Source organism: Conger conger, chromosome 7, assembly GCF_963514075.1.
Source record: "Conger conger chromosome 7, fConCon1.1, whole genome shotgun sequence".
Classification (NCBI taxonomy): domain Eukaryota; kingdom Metazoa; phylum Chordata; class Actinopteri; order Anguilliformes; family Congridae; genus Conger; species Conger conger.
The window spans coordinates 53,011,116-53,035,249 of record NC_083766.1 but is presented as its reverse complement, the minus strand read 5'-3'; the positions used below and the strand labels follow the sequence as shown (position 1 = coordinate 53,035,249).

At 45.1% G+C, this 24,134-nt stretch overlaps 1 protein-coding gene across 1 annotated transcript in view; it reads right to left on the bottom strand.

Moving 5' to 3' along the window:
* LOC133132699 (cell adhesion molecule-related/down-regulated by oncogenes-like) overlaps nt 1–23,862 on the bottom strand; it is a 53,619-nt gene extending 29,757 nt beyond the window's left edge. The window contains 2 exon segments of the mRNA XM_061248340.1: nt 233–353; nt 23,542–23,862. Of these exon segments, the coding sequence (XP_061104324.1) occupies nt 233–302 (70 nt within the window). The 5' untranslated portion in view covers nt 303–353; nt 23,542–23,862.
* Nucleotides 23,863–24,134: the final 272 nt, after the last annotated feature.

Here is a 24,134-nt window from a genome sequence, read left to right as displayed (position 1 = left end):
TTGGAAACAGGTTTTGGGCTCAAATCCCAGGCCCATGTAGAGACTGCCACTGTATCACTGATGCACACTATCAATGTTTGAGTAAGTATATCCCCTATAAACTTACTTCAGTAGTTATATTCCCCAAAATCGACAGGTTCTTTCCACATCAATCACATTCATAGACCCAAAACTAGTCCCAACCCAGTCAGAACTCGGTCCCAACACAATCCCGCCCCACGACTGTACTTACCGAAGCAGCAGACGAGCAGGGCCTGGCAGAGGTAGAGGACAGTGGACAGGAGCCTCAAACTGAAGTCCATGGTGTGCCTTCACCCCTGTGCCCCGCGCACACCCCCTCTGCCCACACACACCTGCAACACACAGAGAGAAGAGAGAGCGCTGCTCAATTCAGCACTCCAACACAGCACTCACTCAAACACCCCAAAACTACTACACAGCACTCACTCAAACACCCCAAAACCACTACACAGCACTCACTCAAAACCCCAAAACTACTACACAGCACTCACTCAAACTCCCCAAAACTACTACACAGCACTCACTCAAACTCCCCAAAACTACTACACAGCACTCACTCAAACTCCCCAAAACTACTACACAGCACTCACTCAAACACCCCAAAACTACTACACAGCACTCACTGGAATACCCCAAAACACTCCAACCCAGCACCACAAGAACCCCAAAAATCTGACAGATAAGTCACTCAAACACCCCAAAACTCTCTAACCCAGCACACACACAAGCACCCCAAAACTCTCCAAAGCAGCAGTCACTGAAACACCCCACAACACCTCACCAAACACTTGCACGAACACCTACTGAAACTCGGCAGAGCGCGTTAACGTGGGGCCCACACAAACACATCTAAACACCGGCTAAGTGACTAAGGGCAGTACACACAAACACACTTTGCGGGGAGTTAACCGGATCCAGGGAACTGTTTATTTTCTGAGGTCGGTTGGACATACCGAGAGTTTGAAACTCGGCCGTGTAAAGGCCAACCACTTCAGCGTACTCAGTATGTCACAACAAACACATCCCCGGCGAAAGTGTCTTTTAGAGGGCGAGAATCAAGCCAAACTTTTCTGAGCCGCAATGGAATCCGCAAGTAGTTTTTGGCCGGAACGATTCGAGGTCAAGTGAAATCAATCTCTTTACAAGTTAAAATCTGTATAATCTAATAAAAAAATAATCATTTTTAAGTTTTACACAATGAAAAAAATAACTCAAATACTATGACATTAAGCCCATTTTATTCAGTCAGGATTATAAATGAGTTTTATCTTGAAAACAGTTCTGTTGGGAACTGGCCATTGAGAGACCCGTGTTTTTTTGCCTCAGCAGCATGACATTCACACTTACCCAGCCAACTAAATGATTGTGATCATCAAAAATAGACTAAGTAAATATTTGTCAACAGATCCATACAGAACAGACACATCATGTCAATCAGATTATTTTACTTTATATTTGAAAAACAAGTAAGTATGCAAGTTTAAGTATATGTTACAGCTCAATTAATTATTTAACGAAAAGGAGAAAGGTGACCTGGGTTTTTAACCATTTGAGGTTTTTTTCCAACATTCTAAGACAGTGTTCTAGAACTACATTGCTTTCAATTACCAGTCGTGATTACGACATCAGCATTAGAATGCTCAGTTAAAAACATCCTAATCACATATTTGTGATTAGAATACTCAGTCAAGAACACTCTAATCACATATTTGTGATTAGAATACTCAGTCAAGAACATTCTAATCACATATTTGTGATCTCACACCTCTCAAGGGTTAAGGAAAACTTTCTCTTCCACGGACAACTCTCTGGAAAAGAAAAGGGCCAATTTCCCCGCACGGTGTGGCAGTCCTTTCTCTGTGGCTCTGCCCTGACTTTCATCCCCCATCCCAGCAGGGAGACTCGGGGGAGCGGGTCGCTGCTCTTGATATCACTCATGTCACAGTATGCTGTCTCCTCAGAGACTCGCAGGGTCACTGTAGCCTGAGGCTCTGCCACAGAGACACACAGGAAGACCAGAGGGAACCAGGGGGAGGCCCAAAAAAGACCTGGAAGAGCCGTAATTAGAAACATTCCTCTTTCCTTTAGAAACACCCTCCCCCTTTGCCCTCTCTGCTCATGCGCACACAATCATGCACACACGTACACACGCGTGCATTCACACACACACACACACAGACACACACACACACACACACACACACATACACATGTGTACACACACACACACACACACACACACACACATACTCACGTACATATGAATGAATTCACACACACACACAAACCTACTCCTCCCCTTTTTCCCAACCAATAGTCTGGCTTTGATCAGAGGTTCCTGGTTTGTGACCGTGGTTTTGGGCTTGAGGAAGATGGACAATGGCCATCCAGCTGGGACATTCACACACATCCACTCTCTCTCTCACACACGCTTAACCGCCATTCAGGTCTGCCCCTCTGTCCTGGTCTGGGGTGGGGGGGGAAGGTGTCTCCCAAATTAAAGAGACGAGTGTCCGGAACGGATTCTCTGGAGCCGAACGGATCCAGGGCTCCCCCACACATTCCAAAATAATGGATCTGAATGGCATACTTCATCTAGATCCTTCATCAAGGTGCTTTAAAATGCATCATGCAGGTGTACAGAAAATTCTCAAATCATTATACTATTTAAAGGAATCAGAAATGCCACAAAATCAAGAGGCAAACAGCTCTTGGAATTAAAAAAAGAAATATACTTTTTTCCTTCTTTTTCTTCTATGAATATCCAATCGGGCTCGCTGTGCAAAGCTCATGGCAACCTCCACTGTCGATTCACGACGGCGCAGACAGAGAACAAAAACATGCACGCAATGTCGCCAGTGCTTCGATTGTCACAGTACTACGGACATAAAACTTTGTTCTGCACACAGGATCTACATCACAATAGTACAAAAAACTTATCACATAAACACATCACAAAACACATCCTAAAATAGGTCAAATTCATAAAAAGCACTTATGCCCAATACCACAATGGCTTAAAAGTGCATTCCTATCCATTTCCCAGACCATCCGCGTGTAGCAGTGCAATAGCTTCTGGTACAAAAGCTTTCCAGTATTGCTTGGTTTTACCGCCTATATGCAGCATGGGCACAGCTCACAGTTTAACTCCAAGGTATACATAACCCAAATCCATCTACGCCCAGGAGAGACTGACACCCACAAGTGTGTTTTTTTTCCTTTCTAAAAAGCTACACTTTTAAACCCTTTCAAAAGGTCATATGAAACTGTAGACCGCTTTCTGAAGAAAGGCGCTAACTGAAGGCTGTTTTTTCCTCCCCTATTCCCATGTAACACGGGTGAACCTTGTTAAATACGGGATACGCTGGTTGCCGTGTGACTCAAAGGGCTGCGATGTGACTGGTTGGACTTGTTAAGTGATACTCAAAGAGAGGGGATAGTGGTTTTGCCCCCCCCACCCCACCCCCTCTCTCTCCCCCTCCTTCCCCCCAAACCCCAGCGCCGTCCCCCAGGGATAGCAGTGGAGGAAGACGGAGGAGGAAACACAGGAAATAATAAACTCTCCTGGTTCCCCGCTAATGCTAACGCAATGCCCCCTCCCCTCCTGGGGTTCAAAGGTCGGCGTGGAGCACAGAGAGCAGGCAGGACAGCGGTGGCGGAAGAGGCCTGGGTCAGCCTGGCTTTAAGTGGAGGGGCGGGAGTGTGTGTGTGTGTGCATGTGTGCGTGTGCGTGTGTGTGTGTGTGTGTGTGTGTGTGTGCGTGTGCGTGTGTGTGTGTGTGTGTGTGTGTGCATGTGCGTGTGTGTGAGTGCGTGGAGGGGGGTTTAGCACTGAAGAAACTAAGACACCTATTTAAGTATGAAGTTCCATTGGGGGACCCTGTGAAGGGATGGGGTTTTGGTTACATTTACATTTTACATCATTTGGCAGACGCTTTTAATCCAAAGCGATTTACAAGTGCATAGGTTCTACCACAAGTCAAAGCATCACATCCAGAACTAGGAAAATGCACATGGATTACCCACCAAAATCCCATAAATACATTTCCCCCATTAATTGCCCATTATTTCCAATGCATTGTTCATTCTCTCCTGTTACAAAATCACAGTACTACACCAGAAATACAAATACAGTGGAGGGGCATTTTTGTTCTCTAAGGAATACATTTCACAAATGTACACAAACCAGAAAGGTACAATAATGTTCTTTAGAAACTACTAAGTACCTGTTACAAGCAAAAATGGATTTCTAAACCCATGGCTATATGGTACCAGTGACAGGCATTGTACCTTTTTATGCATTTTTTTTAACCTTCTTGAATGTTCAGTTGACGGTTAATATTCCCTGAGGATGGGCTTTAGAGCGGTCTCAGCTGAAGTGGAGCTGACAGAAGTCTGTGAATTGGGCTGCCCAGAAAACAGTGTGAGCAGCCCCCATGCTGAGGTGTGAATTCTGTGCCCCTTACAGCTCCTGTATACTCCTGTTCATCATGGCCCTCGAGGGCCCAGACCTGCTGGTTTTCCATCCTCCCTTTACCTGGGAGTGAGGAGTGAAGCCAGTGTGGCTAGTCAGGAGCAGTAATTGTTCTGTTAATCACGCAGGAGAAGAGAAAACAAGGGCTAGATTTGGATTTGAGGGTCAGATCTGAGGATCCTTGCTGTTTACTGCAACATTCATTCTCCCCTGGCACTCTCATATACTGACAACATCCACTGCCCCCTGGCACTCCCTTATGCAGACAACATCCTTAGCACTCCTGTACACAAACAACATCCACTGCCCCCTGGCACTCCCGTATACAGAAAACATCCACTACCCCCCTGGCACTCCCGTATACAGACAACATCCACTCCCCCTTTGCTGAAACCCGCCACACAGAGGAGACTGTAGCTTCTTCCACACAAGCCCCGACAAGCCCCTGGCACTCCAGCTCAAACCCCGTCACGGGAACACCATCGCCCTCCCTCCAAAAAGCAATAATAACAGTATACAGTTACAATAATAATAATAAAAACGGCACATTAACGCAGAACCGAGCCGCCTCCCGGAGCCCGTGCCCCGCTCTCCCCCCCTCGCCCAGGCTTCCCGAGCTGCCAATTTGTAACCCCAGCCCGGCCGGGCTTAGCGAGACGAGACGCCAGTCTGAACGGCCCGCTTTTATCTGGCGGCAGGATCTCGCAAAAAGAGGAAACGCAGGGCATCGTCCCCGGGCCTTATCGGCGTCTATTCTTCCGCCATCCGCCACCGCGGGCCTGCCCCCGGGAGACAGATACGGCGGGAATATCTTGTATCCATCAGGAGCGCGTATCCTGCAGCGGGCTGGGAGGGGCCCGGCCTCCATCCCGCCGCAGGGACGCGGTTAGGGCCCGTGAAGGCACGGCACGTTCATTCACAACATAAACACCAGGCCCTGCAGCAACCGAGGAAAAGCACAAAAGGGCAATAAAGATCTGTCAGAAATGAGCTGGCAGAAGGCTAATTAGAAGGGACCATCTGTAACTGGGAGAAAGAAAGTTAAATACACACTGTTTTTCCTAAGTGTCTGTCTTTTAATGAGACTTAAACACTTTTTGTTTCTGTCACACAGAAGATATTTGCTTGTTTTAAGTTACCGTTGGCAAATCCTGAAATGAGTCAAACTGACAACCAAAAGAAATAACAGAAATATGAACCTAAGTCTAAATATAAGACTATAATACCAGTTGAGACCGACTTATTCTTTGGTTGTTGCAGTGCATTAAAAGTGTTTAATTGGAAACTGCAAGCATTTGCTATAGTAAGTGGGAACAGGAATATGTGATTCACTGATAGTCCTTCACAACAGAGCAGGTGAAGTAGAAGGTGGCGTCTGATTGAAATCACTGCATTCTCCGAGCAGTTGAGGGTGAAGTGAAGTGCAGTGGAGTGCAGTGAAGTGGCCATTCACCCTGATGGAGCTAGCGGGGCCCGGCGGAAAAGCATCAAAACCGTCCGACAGAAATCCTCCAATGGGGCACTAATGAGGCTGACCATCGCTAAAGGCCCACTATAACTATAACGATAACAATAATTATAACAACAGCGATGTGAGCATCCACACTGAAGAATGACAACCTTCTGTAAATAGTCTCTCGGCTATGTCATCTACCATTTCGCACAACACCCTGTAAATTCGGTTGGATTTTGATTGGCTGTCAGTGTTTCATCGTTTACGCAGCTGGAAGAAATCACTCTGAAAGTGATCCCAAACACGTTGTTTGTCACTGTCGCTGTCCTTATACTTATGGTGTGGGCTCTGCCATCCACTTGAGTCAGAAAGATTTTTTAAATTACATATTTGTAGTTATCGCTATAGTTATCATTCTTGGTGGATATGGGCCTTTAGAGTCTGTAACGACAGAGGCCCTATTTTGATTGTTAGAACAGTTTATTCACCCATGCCTGTCATGATATGGACCCTGAGTTAACCGTTAGGGCAGTTTATTCACTCAAATATGTTGCGGCAGGAGCACAAAGCAGATTGTTTGAGCAGTTTTTTCCACCGTGTTCACCGGGCCTAAAAAGCGAGACGGGACTTAGCGGTTTGCCGTATACAGACAACATATACAGATCGTTCCTCAAAAGCCACCAGTAGAAGACCAGCTCATGCCTCAATCGCCTCATACCATCCCCACACTCTGAAACACCGCTTTTGGGCTTGGTTTGCGAAGAGCTTCCATGGATTTATGTCTTCTGAGAAAACATCCAACAACAGTCCACAGGGCTGAACTCCAAAAGGTATAAAAATGAGATGCACGATGGAAAAAAGCTTAGAAAAAAAGGCAATCTTACTAAATCTCACTTGACAGCTGAGGAATGGTGGTGGGGGAGAACCAGAACGCTTCTGACAGATCCTACACTGGTCATCGTCTCCGCTCATCCCCTGGCATCCAGCTCCCCCTGATAACGGGAGCGCGACTCGTACGGGTTCGTGCGAAGGGCAATGGGGGCCGGGGAGGGTACTTGGCACCCCTATTCTCCTTCGTCAAAGCGTCCATCAGACGTGTAACGCGAAACCTCACCGGCAAGAGTTACAACAAGCACAGCCGGTGTCATCAATCTTGTTAAAGCACGAGAGGGATCCTCAGTGGCGACACCAGGGAAAACAAACACACCAAGAGCCCCCGGAGTCAGGGGGGGGGGGAGGTGCGGCACCTGCACCTCTCAAAAGCCATTCTACTGCCCTGCATTTGTCGGGGTGGGGGGGAAGGGGGTGCATCCATACCCTCTCAGATCCATCTCGTATTCAAACCGAGCAGTCCTCGCACAGATAATGGCCGCCGAACAATGCATGAAAGACCAAAGGGGACGCAGACCAAAATAGCCCCCAGCTGGTGCCGGTGTCTCAGAGAGGGACTGACATCCCGCTCCGGGGGGAAGGCCGAGCGGCATTCCTGCCGGAACGACCACGGCGACGCGGGCGAAAGCCGCTAAATCCAGCGCTCCAGGGCGATCGGCTTTAATTTATGCAAAAAATACTGTACATTGGGGGGGTCGGGGGGAGGGCATTCCAGAGAAATTATTCTACATGACTGCCTTGGTGAATGCTAGAATGGGGTCATAATGTTAGCTTGGCATCAACCCCTGGGGGAAACGTGGGTGAATAATGACCACGATGAATGATCTTTAATAACTGTAAACTACGTGGAGCTTTTACACAATGTGCACATCTGATTGGGGTTCGCAATTAAGGAGGTCACTGTGTGTCTGTGAATAAAACACTTTCCTGGGTTTATGTCCTCACGAGAACAGGGAAGGGAGAGTGTGTGTGTGTGTGTGCGTCCTCACCAGGTAGCAAAAACAAGTGTGTGTGCCTGTGTGTGTGTGTGTGTGTGTGTGTGTGTGTGTGTGTGTGTGTGAGAAACAGAGAGAGGAAGAAAGCGAGAGTGAAAAAGAGAAAGAGAATGAAAGAATGAAAGAGAAACCACACAAGAGTGAGGGTGACCAAGAGAGAGAGGCTCGGTCAGGGTCATGCACTGCAGAACATCCTGCCCTTGAGTTCATTCGCAGAACTCTCCTCGCTCTCTGCAGGTACAACACCATCAACACAGACCTCCAGCCCCCAGGGGGCAAGAAAAAGACAGGGAACGAGAGAGCGAAAGAGAGGTGCTCCACACTCTTCTTTAATCTGATCGGCGTGGCGAGCCTGTCCCAGTTTCGCGTGTTAAATAACCCCCAACCTGTCCGCACTCGTCCCGGATCCCGCTGACAGAGGGAGCCGCGGCGGAGACATTCCTGAGAGTCTCCAGCGGAGAGCGGGAGGAAGCCACCGCGAGGTAAACACTCGCCAAGCGCCGTTGCCAAGGCAGCGGACACGGCGATACTGTGTGAACCTCTCCCGTCGCCTGGCGTGAAACACTAGACACTTCCTGAGTGCGGCTCGATACCCAGGCCAGCTGCCCCATGTCGGAAAGACCAGGCTGTGCCCAATTCCCAAAGGAGAACACTTTTCAAGGGCTGTTACACAGAGGGAATGAATCTGATAGGCTGGTACACAGATTGAATGCTTCTGATAGGCTGGCACACTGAGGGACTGCCTCTGATAGGCTGTTACACTGAGGGAATATGTGTGATAGGCTGCTACACTGAGAGAATGCTTCTGACAGGTCAGTACACAGGCAGAATGCGGGATATAGGTTCTTTTCACACCGCAGACTACAGCTAAGCTTGGATAGAGTCTGAGGAAGGCTTTTCATTTGCAGCGTTAGACAATGGGTGTCCCATTGACCAGCGGGGGTCACTAGAGAGCGATGAAATGAAGACCTCTCACTGGCAGAACTCTCCCATACCCTGGCCAATCCAACCGCCAATTACACATCATCACCTGTAGAGCTACCGGCCACAGTCGGGACCTAAATCCCAAAAGCGTGGGACTCATCCACACATCACAGTATGGTGCCTTAACCTGTGATTATGACTCTGACTCGTAATTCACATATACCGGTCTGAGTAAGCATGACTGTCCTCCCACCGGCCAGAGAACGATAAGGCATGGAAACAATGAGGAGTTTCTGCTGGGAGACATCTCCTACTGATTAAAGAGAGGGATATGATTCAGCACCTACAGAGATATGAAGGGGGGTACGGGAGAGGAAACGGAAAATAGCGGGCTTTGTCTTAATCGGACCAAAACGTGAGTGTGTGTGTGTATATGAGAGTGTGTGTCCAAAAGAATGGCTCTTCTCCAGCGAGGTCAGAGCGAATTAGCGCTTTTCCCCGTGACAGCGAATCGGGGAGAAGGCCAGAAGGAAAGAAGGAAGTGTGTGTTGTGTTGGGAGTTTCTGCGCCCGCGGTCGCTCAGGAAATGCCTCGTGCGTGAGGAGCAGGGTGTCGGAAGGGTGAGTCTGTCGCCGGGCCGAAGTGCGGCGAGTCCGTGGCGAGGGATGCTGGGAAGGGAGGGCGGGAGTGAGGGAGACGGGGGCGGAATGGGAGGGAGGGGGGTCAAGGGAGACAGGGGGGGGGGAGGGCGAAGGGATCAGACAGTCACATCCCACAAAGGGCTGTTTACCAAGGACACACACCGGCCCCCCACCCCCCGCCCCCCTCCTCCATCTACACCCCCCCCCCCCACCTGGGAGACAGCTCTAACTCCAGCCCCAGGCGTATTGGCCGAGGTCACAAACACTGTGAATTAAGCACTCGAGGGGGGGAGGAGGGAGGGGGGGGGGGGAGGTGAATGGCGGTACAGTAAATAAGACCCATCTTAATTGGACATTTTTTTTGTTGCTTTTACTGGAATGTGGGAGGCGGCAGTGGAGTGGGGAGGTGGTGGGGCGTAGGGGGGGCCGTTTGCGCATAGAGAACGGGGGGAGCGCGTGGTTTTTTCCCAAGGTTTTCAACAGGAGGATTAAGGAGGAACTCAATGGGGTCTCAGGGACAGAAAAAAAAGAGAGAGGGAGGAAGAAAAAAAAAAACAAAACCTGAAAACAGCACCTGAATCTGGTTTCCCTCGTCAGCGGCCGCGAAGCCCGCCGCTCGAGCCGGATCAGAACCGGCCAGCCGGGCTGTCAGCACCGCGGCGCGCTAGCTCCCATCATGCCCCGGTTCCCAGCCCTGACGCTCGTATCGCGTGCGGGAAACAGACTGTCCGCTTAAAAGAGGGCCGCGCTGATATACAGCCAGGGCTGAATGCATGTGATTCACCGTCTGAGCTGTAGTGGGAGGGGAGGTCTGTAGTGTAACAGCCAGATGTATGGGACAGACGGACACACAGACAGACAGACAGACAGACAGAAAGGAGGAGTGCCAGCATTCCAGACCCCGAGATTTAGCATCAGAGGCTACAGAAAAGCAGCTCGAAACACACGGGATCCCAGAGCCCAGAGCACCAAAAGCAGGGGTGCGAAACAGTTCCCCGTGGATCACACATTTACAAAACTTTGTTTTTAGCTCCAATGTTTGCGAATTAAGAATGCTTTACTGTTTTACTTCACAATGAAAACAATGAATAAAAATAGGAAAACATAATAGTGTGGAAAAAAGGAAGTTGAACTGAAAAAGATTCATCAATTTACATGAGGTACCCATGCAGAAACTGTTTGCGATTTTTTTCTGAAAACCAGCTTACTGTTTTATATACTTTCTGTCCTAAATCCAAGTGCACTGCTTAACCTGCATTTTATGCACTGAGTGATTAATTTAGAGTGATTCAATTAAGGCACTGATTGGCTAACGAGTCCACACAGCTTGTTCTCAAGGCTGTAACTGTCTGCTGATTAAAAGGAAGCAACAAATACCTGCAGACACTGCAGTCCCCCAGGACTGGAGATTGACACCCCTGCTTTAGGAGGTAAGAGGCCTGATCTGGGATCAGTCTGGACTTTATTAGCTCACAATGGAGAAGGTTGGCAACTGGACAGGGGAAACCTGGTACTATATCAGAGACCTTATGAATATGAGTCCAGGTCTCTGTGAACTCTCAATAGTCCACCAGGTCGATCCTCTGACCTGGGCGGACAGTATCTCAACCGCACCCAGGTCTGTCAGCATTGGCCCCTCTCCAACTGAGCCTCTACCCTGTCCTCCCTCTCCATTACCCCCCTCCATCAACCCCCCCCCCCCCCCCCCCGCCCAGCCCAAAAGGCTGCCAGAGCCTCCTGGAATCCATCACTCCCTAAATCTCAGCGGAATCCTCGGCGGACTTGCAGACGGTCGTGTCTGCTCATTCTCTGGTCGCCGAGAGCTTTCTGGCCCCTCTCCAGAAAAACTTCTGAAGTAACTGAAGTTAAATTAATAATTCTATTTAAAAAAAAAAAAAAAAGGGCACAAAAGCCTATATAAAATGTGAAACGTAAGACGCCTCCAAATAAATATTTGCTGGAAAACGACACTGCTGAACTCTCTCACATACATCAGTGCACAAGTAAAGGGTCTGTTTAAAAAAGAACAAAAAAAACAGCACAAGAAAAATCGCTTGAACCTGGCATGCTGTGAAATTGGGAATGCCTGCGGCAGCCATTTTGGGTCTTGACGGAGGTGAGTGCTCCGTCAGAGGAGCGCCTACACCAGCGATCTTCATTCCTGGTCTTAGCAGGCCGCAGGGTCTGCTGGTCTTTGTTTTTGCCGTAACAGCAGAAAACCGATTCAGACCCATGAAACCAGGTGAGATGAGTTAACTGTGTAATCGTCTGCTTTAATTGATCAATTAAGGGCTGAGTAACAACAAAAAACAGCACACCCTGCAGCTCTCCAGTCCCAGGAATGAAGATCACTGGCCAAAACGAACCTCACAAGTCATAGGCACTCAGGAACTTAGTGCACTATTGGGATGTGTATTGCAGTAACTTTTGAAAGAACCAGGGATCATCTGAAAATAACGGCATTGAGGAAAGAGGTACCCCCCACCTAATCTAGCACAAATGCCAAATTGAGCTAGGATAATACATTCTGCACTGCGCAACAACATAAATATCAGCACTTGAATGAGCAATCAGCAATGAACACAGTCCCTAACTACAGTATAAATCACGAGCTACCAGTAGCCAGTTGACATCATTTTGAACGAAGTTAGTATCAGACAAAGGATAGACAAAGATGCTTGCCTCACAATAACACAATTAATTGCACTCTCAGAGATCTACCAGGCACTGCTGTGTCATTTTAAGAACCTTCTAAACACGGCATCCCAAAAATAAGCACAGAAAACACTTTTGTTGAAAGGTTGGGTACATTTAAAAAGTTGTCCAAATGTTTACTGGGCTTGTTTCGGCAACACTTGGATCTTTGTGGCACTTTGAGTGTTGCGGCTTGCGAGGTTTACAAAACAAACCGAGACGTGTGTCAAGAGCAGACAACCCCCGAGTGTACGGCACTCCGGCAATCTAAAACGACCGTCCGACCTCTCGAATAAAACGGTTACATAAACACCCCCGTGTTTTGTGTACACACGGATGACAACGGCGGAGATCCGAGTGGAGAAGTTGGCAGGGAACGCATCGCAGTTGATGGCGCCGGGGCTAACACTTTTTCCATGCCAGCAACAGAACGGCAAGAGTACAACGGGACAAAATGGGCTTTTTAGCTCAACCGCATCACCACCGGTAGCCACCTTGCCAGCTTATCCGCCATTTTACCACCGACGTACACCTCTGCAATGTGCTGAAGAACAGTGTGCGAATGTTCTTCACAAAATCTTGTAATAAGAACCTGCAGTATGACCAGTATTGGCTATTCAGCCCATCTGTCTCACTGCCTACAGCAGGTATCATCAAACCTGGCCCTGGTTTTCTTTTCTCCCGGGTAATTAACTGAAAATGTTGTGCTACCGATACTTCACACCTGACGGCCAGATAAAGGAAGGGTGGAAAACCAGCAATTCTCAGCCCTCGAGGACCATGATTTGATGATCCCTGGCCCACAGTCTAGAGTACATCTAGCACTGTTTAAATCTTGGCCTTGAACATTCCCAAGGGTCTCCATTTCCTACATCTCCCAGCAAACAGAGAAGATACTGAAAAACCAGGTTTGATAAGCACACAAATGATCGACTGCTGTTAGAGAGATCAGTGGTGGTGATGCACTAATCACCTTGTAGGAAGTCACCAGAGACAGAACTTTCATTTTGAAGGTTAACCGTCGTATGTGGCCACTCCCAGCATTCAATGACTTCACCTGCCAGCCTGCACACAGCAAAAAAACAAAAAATAGTCAGTCTCAACAAGTATTTTAGTGTGTAATTAAAACAATGCTTTATACGTTTTTGCTTACAACACTACTGCCAATGAGGTGAGAATGTTTTGACTCACTTCAAGATTTGCCAAAGGGTAAGAATATTTCACTTGTCAAGCAAACAGTACCTTAAAACAAGCTAATATTTTTTTACCTGAGAGGAAAAAATTAGATTCTCATTAAAAGAAATTTCATTACAAAACTAAAACGCTTGTTAAGCCAGACGTTTTTTTGCAGTGTGCTGATCCCAGATCAGTTTCAGCTCACAGCAAGCCTGAGGCTTTCTACTGTTCTCTGCCTTGATAAACTGCAGTCTTGCAGATCCTCACAATAGCTGCAGGACAGAAAATTTGTACCGAGAAATTAATTATAAGACAGACAGCACACCGGCAACAGACAACCAGCTTACAAGTCCCCTGAAGAAACAGACCGCACTAAATCCGGCCTAAATTGTATAAAACGAGGAGCGGGCAGACACAGCTCACCTTGACTGTGACGCCTACTGTAGAGTATTCCATCCTTCTCGCCCTCTAGTGGAGATACATTGCTACTGCGCGAGCTGGCTGGCGAGTTGGCGAAAGAGATACCGCAGTCGCCTCCACCAGACAAAGCCGCGTATGAAAAGCAATTACTTATACGTGGAAAGAACCAGAACACTAAATCTTTCTTCTGCTGAAACGCTCCAGAACACACTCTCTCGCTCTCCCCCTCTCTCTCTGTCTCTCTCTCGCGGGAGCAGCAGAGTTCAGAGTTGACAAGTTTAGCCCCAAATTTTCCCTTAAGATGAAGCTTTGCTCTCTGATTAATAGTTTTCCTAAATGAAGACAGACACTAGGGAGGAGAAAAAAATGTCTCCTCAGCGTTCACTCTGAAAAACAGGAAAAACGGTTGTTTGGGCGGGAAATAAAGCAATAAATAAAACCCTCTCGCAACTTCCCGGGGCATTGTGTGGCTCTGCGATTTCTCTTCTTTTTTTTCTACTTTCTCAACTCTAATCAAGTTTAAGTGCTCTAATAGTGAGTCCCACAAGCCAAAACATCATGAAGGCAATTTCTGTTTCCTGACTTTCTGGACCTCACCATATTTGTGAACTTTCATTAGAGCAAAACAATATCTTTTCTGTTTTTTGTTTTTTTGGGTGAAAATGCTGACATTTGAGCAGAGTAAAAGAACTGCATCTTAATTACAAATAAATATACATACATATTTTTAAAAAGTCCGTTTTATTCCTAAAAGACACTAGCAGCCCACCATATTGGAATCCATATTTGGAACGAATCTACAGAGTCATACGATCTCCTCCGTTCCATAGCCCGACATCTGTTTCCACTGCTTCCAAACTGTTTGTTTGTTTTAGCAATTTCACCCTGGTGTTTTACATTTTATAGTGTGTCCCCCCTGTTCCAAGACATTATCCAACCTCAGGCCTTAAAGGTTAAGATGTGATTTAGGACCCAACTTCGGCAGACTTGTTGAAACGTACTGTACACAACCCTGGCGGGGAAACGCACGAGAACACAGCGCTTGTTCCGTCAGCTCCTGACATCTGCGGTCGCACGCGTATACAACGCCGCCGGTAAAGTTTACACATCTCTCACAACACATTTAAAAAAAGCTCCACCATAAATCTAATCTAAGTAAAACAGTTCCTTATTAAAAGGGGCGGGGCGAAGTAGCTGGCTTCTGTTCTACCTGAACGCTAAAAAACACAAACGCCGCCACGGCTAGTGTCTCAATGGGAAGGAGAGCCAACGCAGAGACCAGAATAAGGCACACAGTGCCACCATCAAAGCCTGTTGCTTAGATACAGCACACTCACCTGCAACTACAGTTGAAACTGGAGGAGATTCTTAAACTTCTCAAATTAAAAAAGCTACTTTCTCCTTCAACATGAACATTTGAGCAAATACTGTATGTGCTGAAAGAAGTATTGAAGCCTGAATGAAATGACTGAATTGTCAAGTCACGTTGAGTCTCTTTTTGCTTTTTGTGCTTTGCTATTTGAACTTACATGGCAAAAGGAAGCAGGAAAGTATAGCACAGTTTCCATTGTTATATCCATAACTACTGTAGCCAACATTAGTTCTATTTGGGAACAATGCAAGTCAGAAAGTCAGATAGTTTTTCAAAATGCATTGTTCAATAATAATTCAATAATAAGAATGAAATAATTCAAGAATGCAAGAATGAACAAATCTTTCCACCACAGTAGAGTCACTGACTGAAAACATACAGAAGTATTTTAAAAGAGTCTCCAAAAGGCAAAAACTGACAAGAGTGAACAGGATTGTCACAAATGATTGTTATCAAACGATTGTTTTCCAATTTTCATTAAAAACCCGGAAACAAATCTAAATACAACGGCTAAGGACAGTATAAGGGAAAAGAAAGCAATTACACACAGAAAAAAGGAAAAAAGGGATGTCTCCTTATCATCATCTTATATCTGCTGATACCAGAAAATGTGAAAGTTTTCACAAGCAAGGACAAGGACGTGGATTTCTATTTGGAGAGCGTGTCAGGACATCTGCAACGTGCTCCCACTAAAACAGGGGTCAAAACGCTTCCCATCAATGTCCCATCATGCCCTGCTTCTTTAACGCACTGTCACAGTCTTATAACACTTTCAATTTCAACATTACAGTCTAAAGAAGGGATTCCACAAAGTTAGCCATCGTAGGTCACCTCTGACAGATGTCCAAGTGCGGTCTGATAGTGAGGCAGTGCCCTCTTGTCACTTTCTCTTTAGCAAACAACTTTCTGGAGATGGATGCTTCTCGGGAACAAACAAAGTACAGAGGGAACAGTGGAGGAGGCCACACAGAAGCAACAGAGAATAAATGCTTCACGCAAAGAGTAAACATTACGGTCTGTGTGCTTCACTCTTCATGTTCGACCCCCGTCCTCTACAAACCCCCCCCCCCCCCCCCCCGCATACCACCACTCCCTTAATTCCCCAGCCCCCACACTGAACCAACAAGGTCCACAATCTGTGATAAAGGACTCGAAACAAAAGGAGCCATTTATTCAGCGGTTCCCAAACTGTGGGTCGGGACCCCATGTGGGGTTGCCTGATTTTAGGATGGGGTCTTCAGATTTTTTTGGAGAGGAAAAAAAACTACAACAAAATGTAATGCATGAGAGGTCACGGTATAAACAGTCACGGCCAATACAGTCACGGGTAAAGGGTGTTGTTAGGCACAAGGGGTATGTGGGTGGGATGTTGGGGTCATGTACATTTGGGGTCACATCGGAAAAAAGTTTGGGAACCCCTGCATTTATCTATTATTTATCTACTAGCTGACTATAAAAACACAGCAGGTTTCCAAAACTACCTAATGCGCTTTGGTTCTTGGGCTCTTTCCTTACGGGGAGAAAGTTACCTGAACCCAGTCAATCTCTCTATCCAACGGAGAACTTTTCACTCTTGTGAAGAACAATTCCAGAACAATTCTCTGACTTCCACCCACCCTGTTCATCCTCCTCCCAAAGCCGCTGGGTTCTGTACATTATCACTCACACACCGGCCTGCCCAAATGCCCAGTGCAGCTAAGAGCTCCTCCAGTCAGCAGTGCCCAGGAATTTATCAGCCATCCGTAACGCAGGAAATTAAGATGCCCAAAAAAGGGAGAGATTGGACCAGGGACCCTATTAATAAAGCATCCCATATTAGGAATCAGGCCATGTAGATACCTTAAACTCATCCATTATCATATAAATATCCTACGCTTATCCATTATCATATAGACATCCAAAACTCATCCATTATCGTATCGCTATCCTAAATGCATCCATTATCATATAAATATCCTACGTTCATCCATTGCCATAGATATTCTAAACTCATCCATTATCATATAGATATCTTAAATTCATCCATTATCATATACACTCAGCTTAAGAGGTTTGACGTGTTCAGAGATGCCCTTCTGCATACCACTGTTGTAATGCGTGGTTATTTGCGTTACTGTCACCTTCCTGTCAGCTTTGATCAGTCAGTCCATTATCATATAGATATCCTAAACTCATCGCCCAGCTAACATTTTAGCATTTTCTCACAATATTACTGACATATTTTGTCAATGTTGTAACACTGTGACAACATTGCAGCAACATTGTGAGAATGTTTTGTTTTAGCCGGGCTGAGATGTTTTCTGAACATGAATGGTGCTCTGTTTTCCCTTCTGTGAACATTTTACCTGACTAATCTTATAACAAAACACACTCTGAATGAGTATATGACTAATAAAACTGACTATTTTTATTTTTAAATGAACTCCAATTTAATGGCGATTAATAAACTGTGCCTCACCTAACCATGCCAGACTCTTCCATAATGAAATACCCACACTTGTAATGTTAACAGTGGTGACAAAGCTGGTGGCGATGGGAGGGGAGGGGTGAGAATATTTTAGCATTGCTCCATTAGGGGGTCATAATCGCTCCACTCTCCCGTCCCAACTTGAATAACAAATTATGCGGGCAAGGCAAACAAAGCGCGGCTTCTAATCGGAAAACTTTTGTCATGATATCTACCACCAGGGGAGCCGGGCATTACAGTGGAGAGAGGGGCCACATCTGGGCTGAAGATTAACACAATCACAGCACAAACAGGGTAATCTTCCTGACAGAGCTGATAAAATGAGCGGCCAGTTTCCACTACTGTAGCAACAGCTATTATTTGCTCTTTTGAAGAGCAAGATAAGCGCTAACAGTCCTGCCATAACACAAACTAAACCAAACGGCGCAGGGAAAAGATGACTCTATACACACGCGTGCACGCACAAAAACGCGCACAAACATACACGCACACACGCACTCACACACAAATGCGCACTAACACATGCGCGCGCACTCACAAATTCTCACACACACAAATACCCAAAACAAATGGGGAAAATTGGTTTGGGTAGCTGTTCTAATTCAGGACATATACCGCCAAAATGAACAGAAAGTCAACTGTGGCAAGTAGCTGATCCTTTAAGAGCAGCAATATTGACAGCTGTACCCTAAACCCAGACAAACAGGCAGGCCACCCCAAAATTAAACTGTTATACCCCCTTTTATCCCACCCAAGGTCGCCACCGAGGCTAGCTGTTCCGCAGAATCTCAGTCCCCTGAAGGGCAGACCGCACTGCTCCCCGCATCGAGACGCACAAACACAAAATGAGCGCCTGCTTTCTGCTTCGCCCTAAACCAGGGCTACCAACACAAACAGCCCCGGGATGACACTAAATAAAAACATAAAAACCAGCTAAATTCCTCTTGTGCAAAGCTTCTGTCTCTTCAAGAAAACAAAATTAGCTCTTCTAGGCCACTTCTCATGTTTTTAAAATAGCTTCTTTTTTGAAAAAATATATACCCAAAAAAATCAGTCAGAGAACTGTTTTTAGTTTTCAGATCACCCCACCGACCACGGGGAAAACACACTCTGTGAGTTCATAGATGGCGACTAAATATAATCTCTAAAGCCTATGCTACATCGGAAGGAGGAAAAAAGCTATTACGTGTGTATATATCAATGCACGTACTCACATTTAAATTGCTCCGCTTAGCATACCTCACCCAAAAGGCACATGTGTTTATCATTAGCCTGAGTAGCCTAATCGGCCAAACATTATTCCAGCACACTTAATGGTGGGGCACTGTTTTGCTCGGGCCTGTATGATAAATACCAGCGCATTAATGATTCCTAAATGCCACTACAAAATCCTAAAATGTCTGGAGCCGAATGCTTGAAAAAAAACCGTGCCCTTTCAGGGGAACAGAGTTCTGACAAAGTGACTCTCATTACGCCCTGGCGTACCAAAACCCTTTCATCGACATTCGCATTTGTGTGTGTGTGCGTTCGACACGACGGTCCAAGAACATAAGTGCTAGCAGAACTCCTTTTATCTATTTCTCCAGCAGGTGTCTGTCTGTTCTCTTAATTAAGGCGGCACACTTTTGAATTTTTCGCTCCTGACATCACGCGCGCATGTGTTACGAGTAAAATCGACTCTGTTAAGAGTCGTTTAAACTCCAACAGAGTACTTATTGATCCTACAAATTAACACTGTTAAAGAGTAGCTTCAACGTGAGGCAGCATAGCTACATCTGTAGAATGTCTTCACTGTGACATGTGGAATGTTTAAGTTTTTGTACTTTTTATTCATTTTTGGGACTAGGGACAGGCCAACCGTTGTATTTTTGTCCCATACTGATTCACTGAGAGCTGGAACAGGTACTGGGCCAGAGAATAGTTTGGTTTAATCTGCTCCACACTGGTTTGTCTTCACACATTTGTGAAATGTCTTTGAGACTTTGTCCACCACTTCTGAAGCCTTCCTCCAGCGTTTCAAATGCAGTGCGTGTGAAGAAGAACTCCTACGGTCATGAAGCTCCCTGAGGCAGGAAGACACTGTGACAAAATACAAGACATTTTGCAAAAGGCTGTGGAGGTGCAATGTGAGCATTAGCAATGTCATGTCTTTCACACACTGCCCTTCTATGTGTCTGCACAGGGCTATTGGACCTCAACACTCAATACCAAATCATCAAGAAGATGGCTGATTTACAAGGGGAAGAAATAAGCTCCAGAAACTATTTACCCACTCAAACATAGTCCTCTCTGCCAACTTTAATCAGAGGTAATAGAGTGAAAGTACTCTTAGCTGCCACAACTACAACATTGTGATAGAAATGAAAGCACTGTAATATTTGCAAACATAAATGCTGCTATAGCACTTGGCAATTCATTTTTACAACCAGGCTTTTCTATTCACTAGAAGGTTATGAGAAAGTTAAAAAGGGACCAAACAAATTAAGAACAGGTGGCCTACAAGCTCTGACCATTTTACCATCTACATTTCAGACATACAGCTTTTATCCATAGACTTGCAGTTTTATTTATGTATTGAACACAATCAATTCTACCAGCTATACATATACTAAAGCAACTTTTGTTAAGGGTAGTACCCCACTGCAGAACAGAACCTACGACTAGTTCCCTAACAATTATTCTAAACTGCAGTCCACAATGTGCCGTATCTGTAATGTCGGAATGTATGCAAAATACAGTAGGTGTAGGTATAGAACTGATACGTTCTCTGTACTGAGATGTCTTCAAAATGAAATGCACCACTCGTGTGGACATTTAAGATGGTTAGATGGAATCCACGCGTGACAAACGAGCTTACATGCTGTAATCCACCAAATCGTCCTCCCAATTAACAGGAAAACAGATTAAGGCCTCTGTCTAAAAGTAAGCATTGGTCAGTTCTAATTAACAAAGGATTTATTTTTATTGGGGGGGGGGGGGTGAAATGTTACATGCTCTACATGCTTTAAAAACAAGTTGTTCAAAAACTTTTGTCAGCCTTTGTTATCAGTATAACTGTCACTAATTTGGACTGCCCTAACCTCTTTTTGAATAGGGGCTACAGTCTTCTCAGACAAAGTGACCAACAGGCAAATACAGTACTAATTAAGGAGCTTGGCGCTAGCATGACTGCACTTGCCTGAAGACACAGTAATTACAATCACAAGCAAATTATGGGCAGCAAAGTCATTTTCTACCCACAAACAAATGTACAAAAAGCATGTTGTCAAATATCTAACCAGTCTAACAGTGAAAATATCATTATGCTTTAGATGATGCAATTAGCATTAGACTGCATAACTTGAATTTAACTAAGCCTTGGTTAACTCATAAAAAAAACTTTATTAATTTGTAGTTTAAAATTCCATGCCGTAGTTTTGCATTGTGAGGGTTATCTGGAAGTATGTGGACAATTTGCAAAACTGCGCAATACACACAGTGTGGTTCGGATAACAACTATCTTGTAGTTAAAAAGTCGGTTCCATATTTTGGTCCAAAATAGGAGAAACTACTGTTGAATCCAATTTACTGCCAAATTGGCACAACATACCCAACCATGCGCCACTTTAGAAATAATTCTACAATTACAATTAAATTCTACGATTTAACTTTATTAGTCAGTAATTGAAGCAGGGGCCTGTTCGAAAGAAAAAGAAAAGACACAGGCGCGTGTTGTGACACACCACCGTGTTTGATGTGCGGTCGTTCTGTCGATCCCTGTCCAAAACTAAAGATTTTAAGATTTACTGGTAAGTCTTCCACTGTTTCCCCGACATCAAAGCAGTAGCCAACCTGTAGCTGCAAATGAAAGTGTCCCATCTCTATCTGGACAGTATCTAAGCTACGATCCTAAAAAGATCCTTCAGACGACAGCGCAAAGAAGCGTATAGCGTATGTACTGTGCGCACATGGCTTGCTATGGTGGTTCAGAATGTTTGGGCTTAACAGATACATTTGAAAGGTCTTCACTTTGGTCTCATGTTCTTTTTTTGTTTGTTTCCCTTTAACTGCCTATTAATTCGACGTTAAGCCAGTCCTTTTACAACCTTTTCAATCGGTTTATAGGTTAGGCTACAAGTTAAAAACATAGCCTCTTGAAAACAGAAGGCACAAGACTTCAAAGGCCGAATAGAGACAAACATACACTCGTCTTTCTTTGAAATATGCCTGTGGATTCATTGGAGAAAGGTGAGCATCGCCTTTTATCCCAAGATCTCAGAACAAAACGGGATCAGAGGCGATAACCGAGGACGATGAACTGCACGGTTCGGCTGCAGTGTTGGCGCAACACATCATTGACTCTGACAAAAGCTGCTCACGCGCCATGGTCGTCTTTTCAGCTTCTTTTCAAGGCAAACAATAACTGCAAGATGATCGCAAGTAGTTCAACAACTAGAAGACTTAATAAATGTATCATTCTGTGCTTCCTATAGCCTACATTCGAAGCAATAATAACAAGTCCACGTGTACACAAACCCAAATCATTAAAACGGCACAATAAGATCTGTGTCGTAATGAATGTAATATTACATTCATTAAAATGTATGCATTGCACAACTGAAATCTTATAAAGAGTAGGCTAATGGTTGTACAAAATAATGGTGATGTTGTATTTGGAAAACAAAGTACAATTGTGGTCCTTCATTATAAAACCTGGGCAGTGATGGACACACCACTAATCTCTTATCTGTTGACATATCAGTTTGATGAGTTAACACATTCTTTTGATAAGATAAGACATCACCAACTCAACATTTAGATACATAAATCCGCTCATTATAACTGCGGCGACAATAAACAATGCCTATTTACAAATACTAATCCGTCAGCTAAAAAAGTATCCATGTACAGACTACATCCACTAAGATCAATAAAAGAAGTAAAACAAAGTTACTGTCAGAAACCACTTTTGTGGATATCTTTTTCAACAGGTTTTACTATTGCTGTTCATACAGTCTGTAGCCTAAACCAGTGCACTAAAGTCGTAACGATAAAATACAAATTTTAAAACATAATATTAGCCTATTGGTGTACCGCTTATCAAATGTGATTAGCGGTACATGAATCAAAATTAATTTCACACCTGTCAGAAATGTAATCTCTACAAAAAAGACAAGTCTTGACCCCCACCCCCAAGGCAAGTGAAATAAAATAATAAAATAAATAAAACTGCAATAAAGTATTGGTTGCCGATTCACCGGTGTGGAATTAATAATAATAATAATAATAATATCAGGCTTATTATTAATGCCGTTGTTGTTAGCAACCATACAAAATAGTTAATTGTGTATAATAATACTTCGTAAATCGCCAATCCCAATTTCATTCCAATTTGCATTTGAGTAGCCAATGGTAAAGCTGTAATGAAAAATTAAAGTGTCCACCAATCAAAAAGACCAGTAATAAGTTCCCGTTATTCCAACTGCTCATAAAACGTCTTGGCCTTACAAACACTGTAAAATGACTGTCAAATTCAATTAAAAGGGAACTCAGACGCGTGCAGGCAACGCTTTGTTTTGAAACGCAATGGAAGAGACGGCTCCAATTTAATGGTTATGTGGAGAGCGTAGGATCCAAGTGATGTCGTTCATCTGCGCACACTCACGTTTATAACGGGTAAATCTCCAATATATACCGGCCTATATCAATAGTCAGACAGCGTAAAGTATTTCGCCAATTGGTAATGTGAAGCTGTATAGAAAGGCGACATATTAGCAAGTTATGCCCTTGTGCGCCCCCCTTCAAGAAAAAAGCGCAGAATATGAACCTCGTGTTAAGGTGTTTAGTTTCTACCAGGTTGGCTGTAACGGAAAAAGTGTTAAAGTAAAAATACGTAGCAATGTGCACACGCATAGCTGTTTCAAATTAGCCTTCCCGTTTCCAAAACAACAAGCTAGCTCATTTCGCTAAGATCGACCATACTAGCTCTCTCGACACTCCGGATCACGGTACCCTTTCACTTTTTCAGTTCTTACCTCTCTCACAGGACGACTGGAGCTGCGGACAGCCGGGCGAACTGGAGAAAAAACGCATTCTTGTGGTGGAAAATCCGAACGGGTCCCTCCATTACACGGGAGTAAAGTGCAAGAAAAAAATGATAGAACTCGTTTTAGGCTCGCCGAGCGGTTCACAACTATGCAGCGAGTGAGAAGGCAGCGGTAAAATAATTTCTAACTTTCAGTGCACGTAGTTAAGTCATACCGACCACTGCCTGAGAAGTCTCTCTCTCTCTCCTTCTCGCACACACATACACTTGAAGTATCAAATTGCTCAGCAAATCAAGGCAGCAGCGCGCAGCCCAGTCGTCAAACTAGGAATGTTCATGCCCTATAGTTCAATACGTAAAGAGCGTAAAGGGGAGAGCGAGAGGGAAAGAGGGGGGAGGAGGAGGGGTAGCTCTAACGCCGGTGTGTTAACAAGCCGTACCAACAAAGACCGAAAAACGCAAAGCTCGCACGTCACCCCTCCCATCTCATTGCAAAAGAAAAGATCTTAGTAAAACGTGTTCAACATTGTAAACGCAATGACTTTGCCCCCCCACCCCCCCACCCCCGTCCCAAAAGCAGTC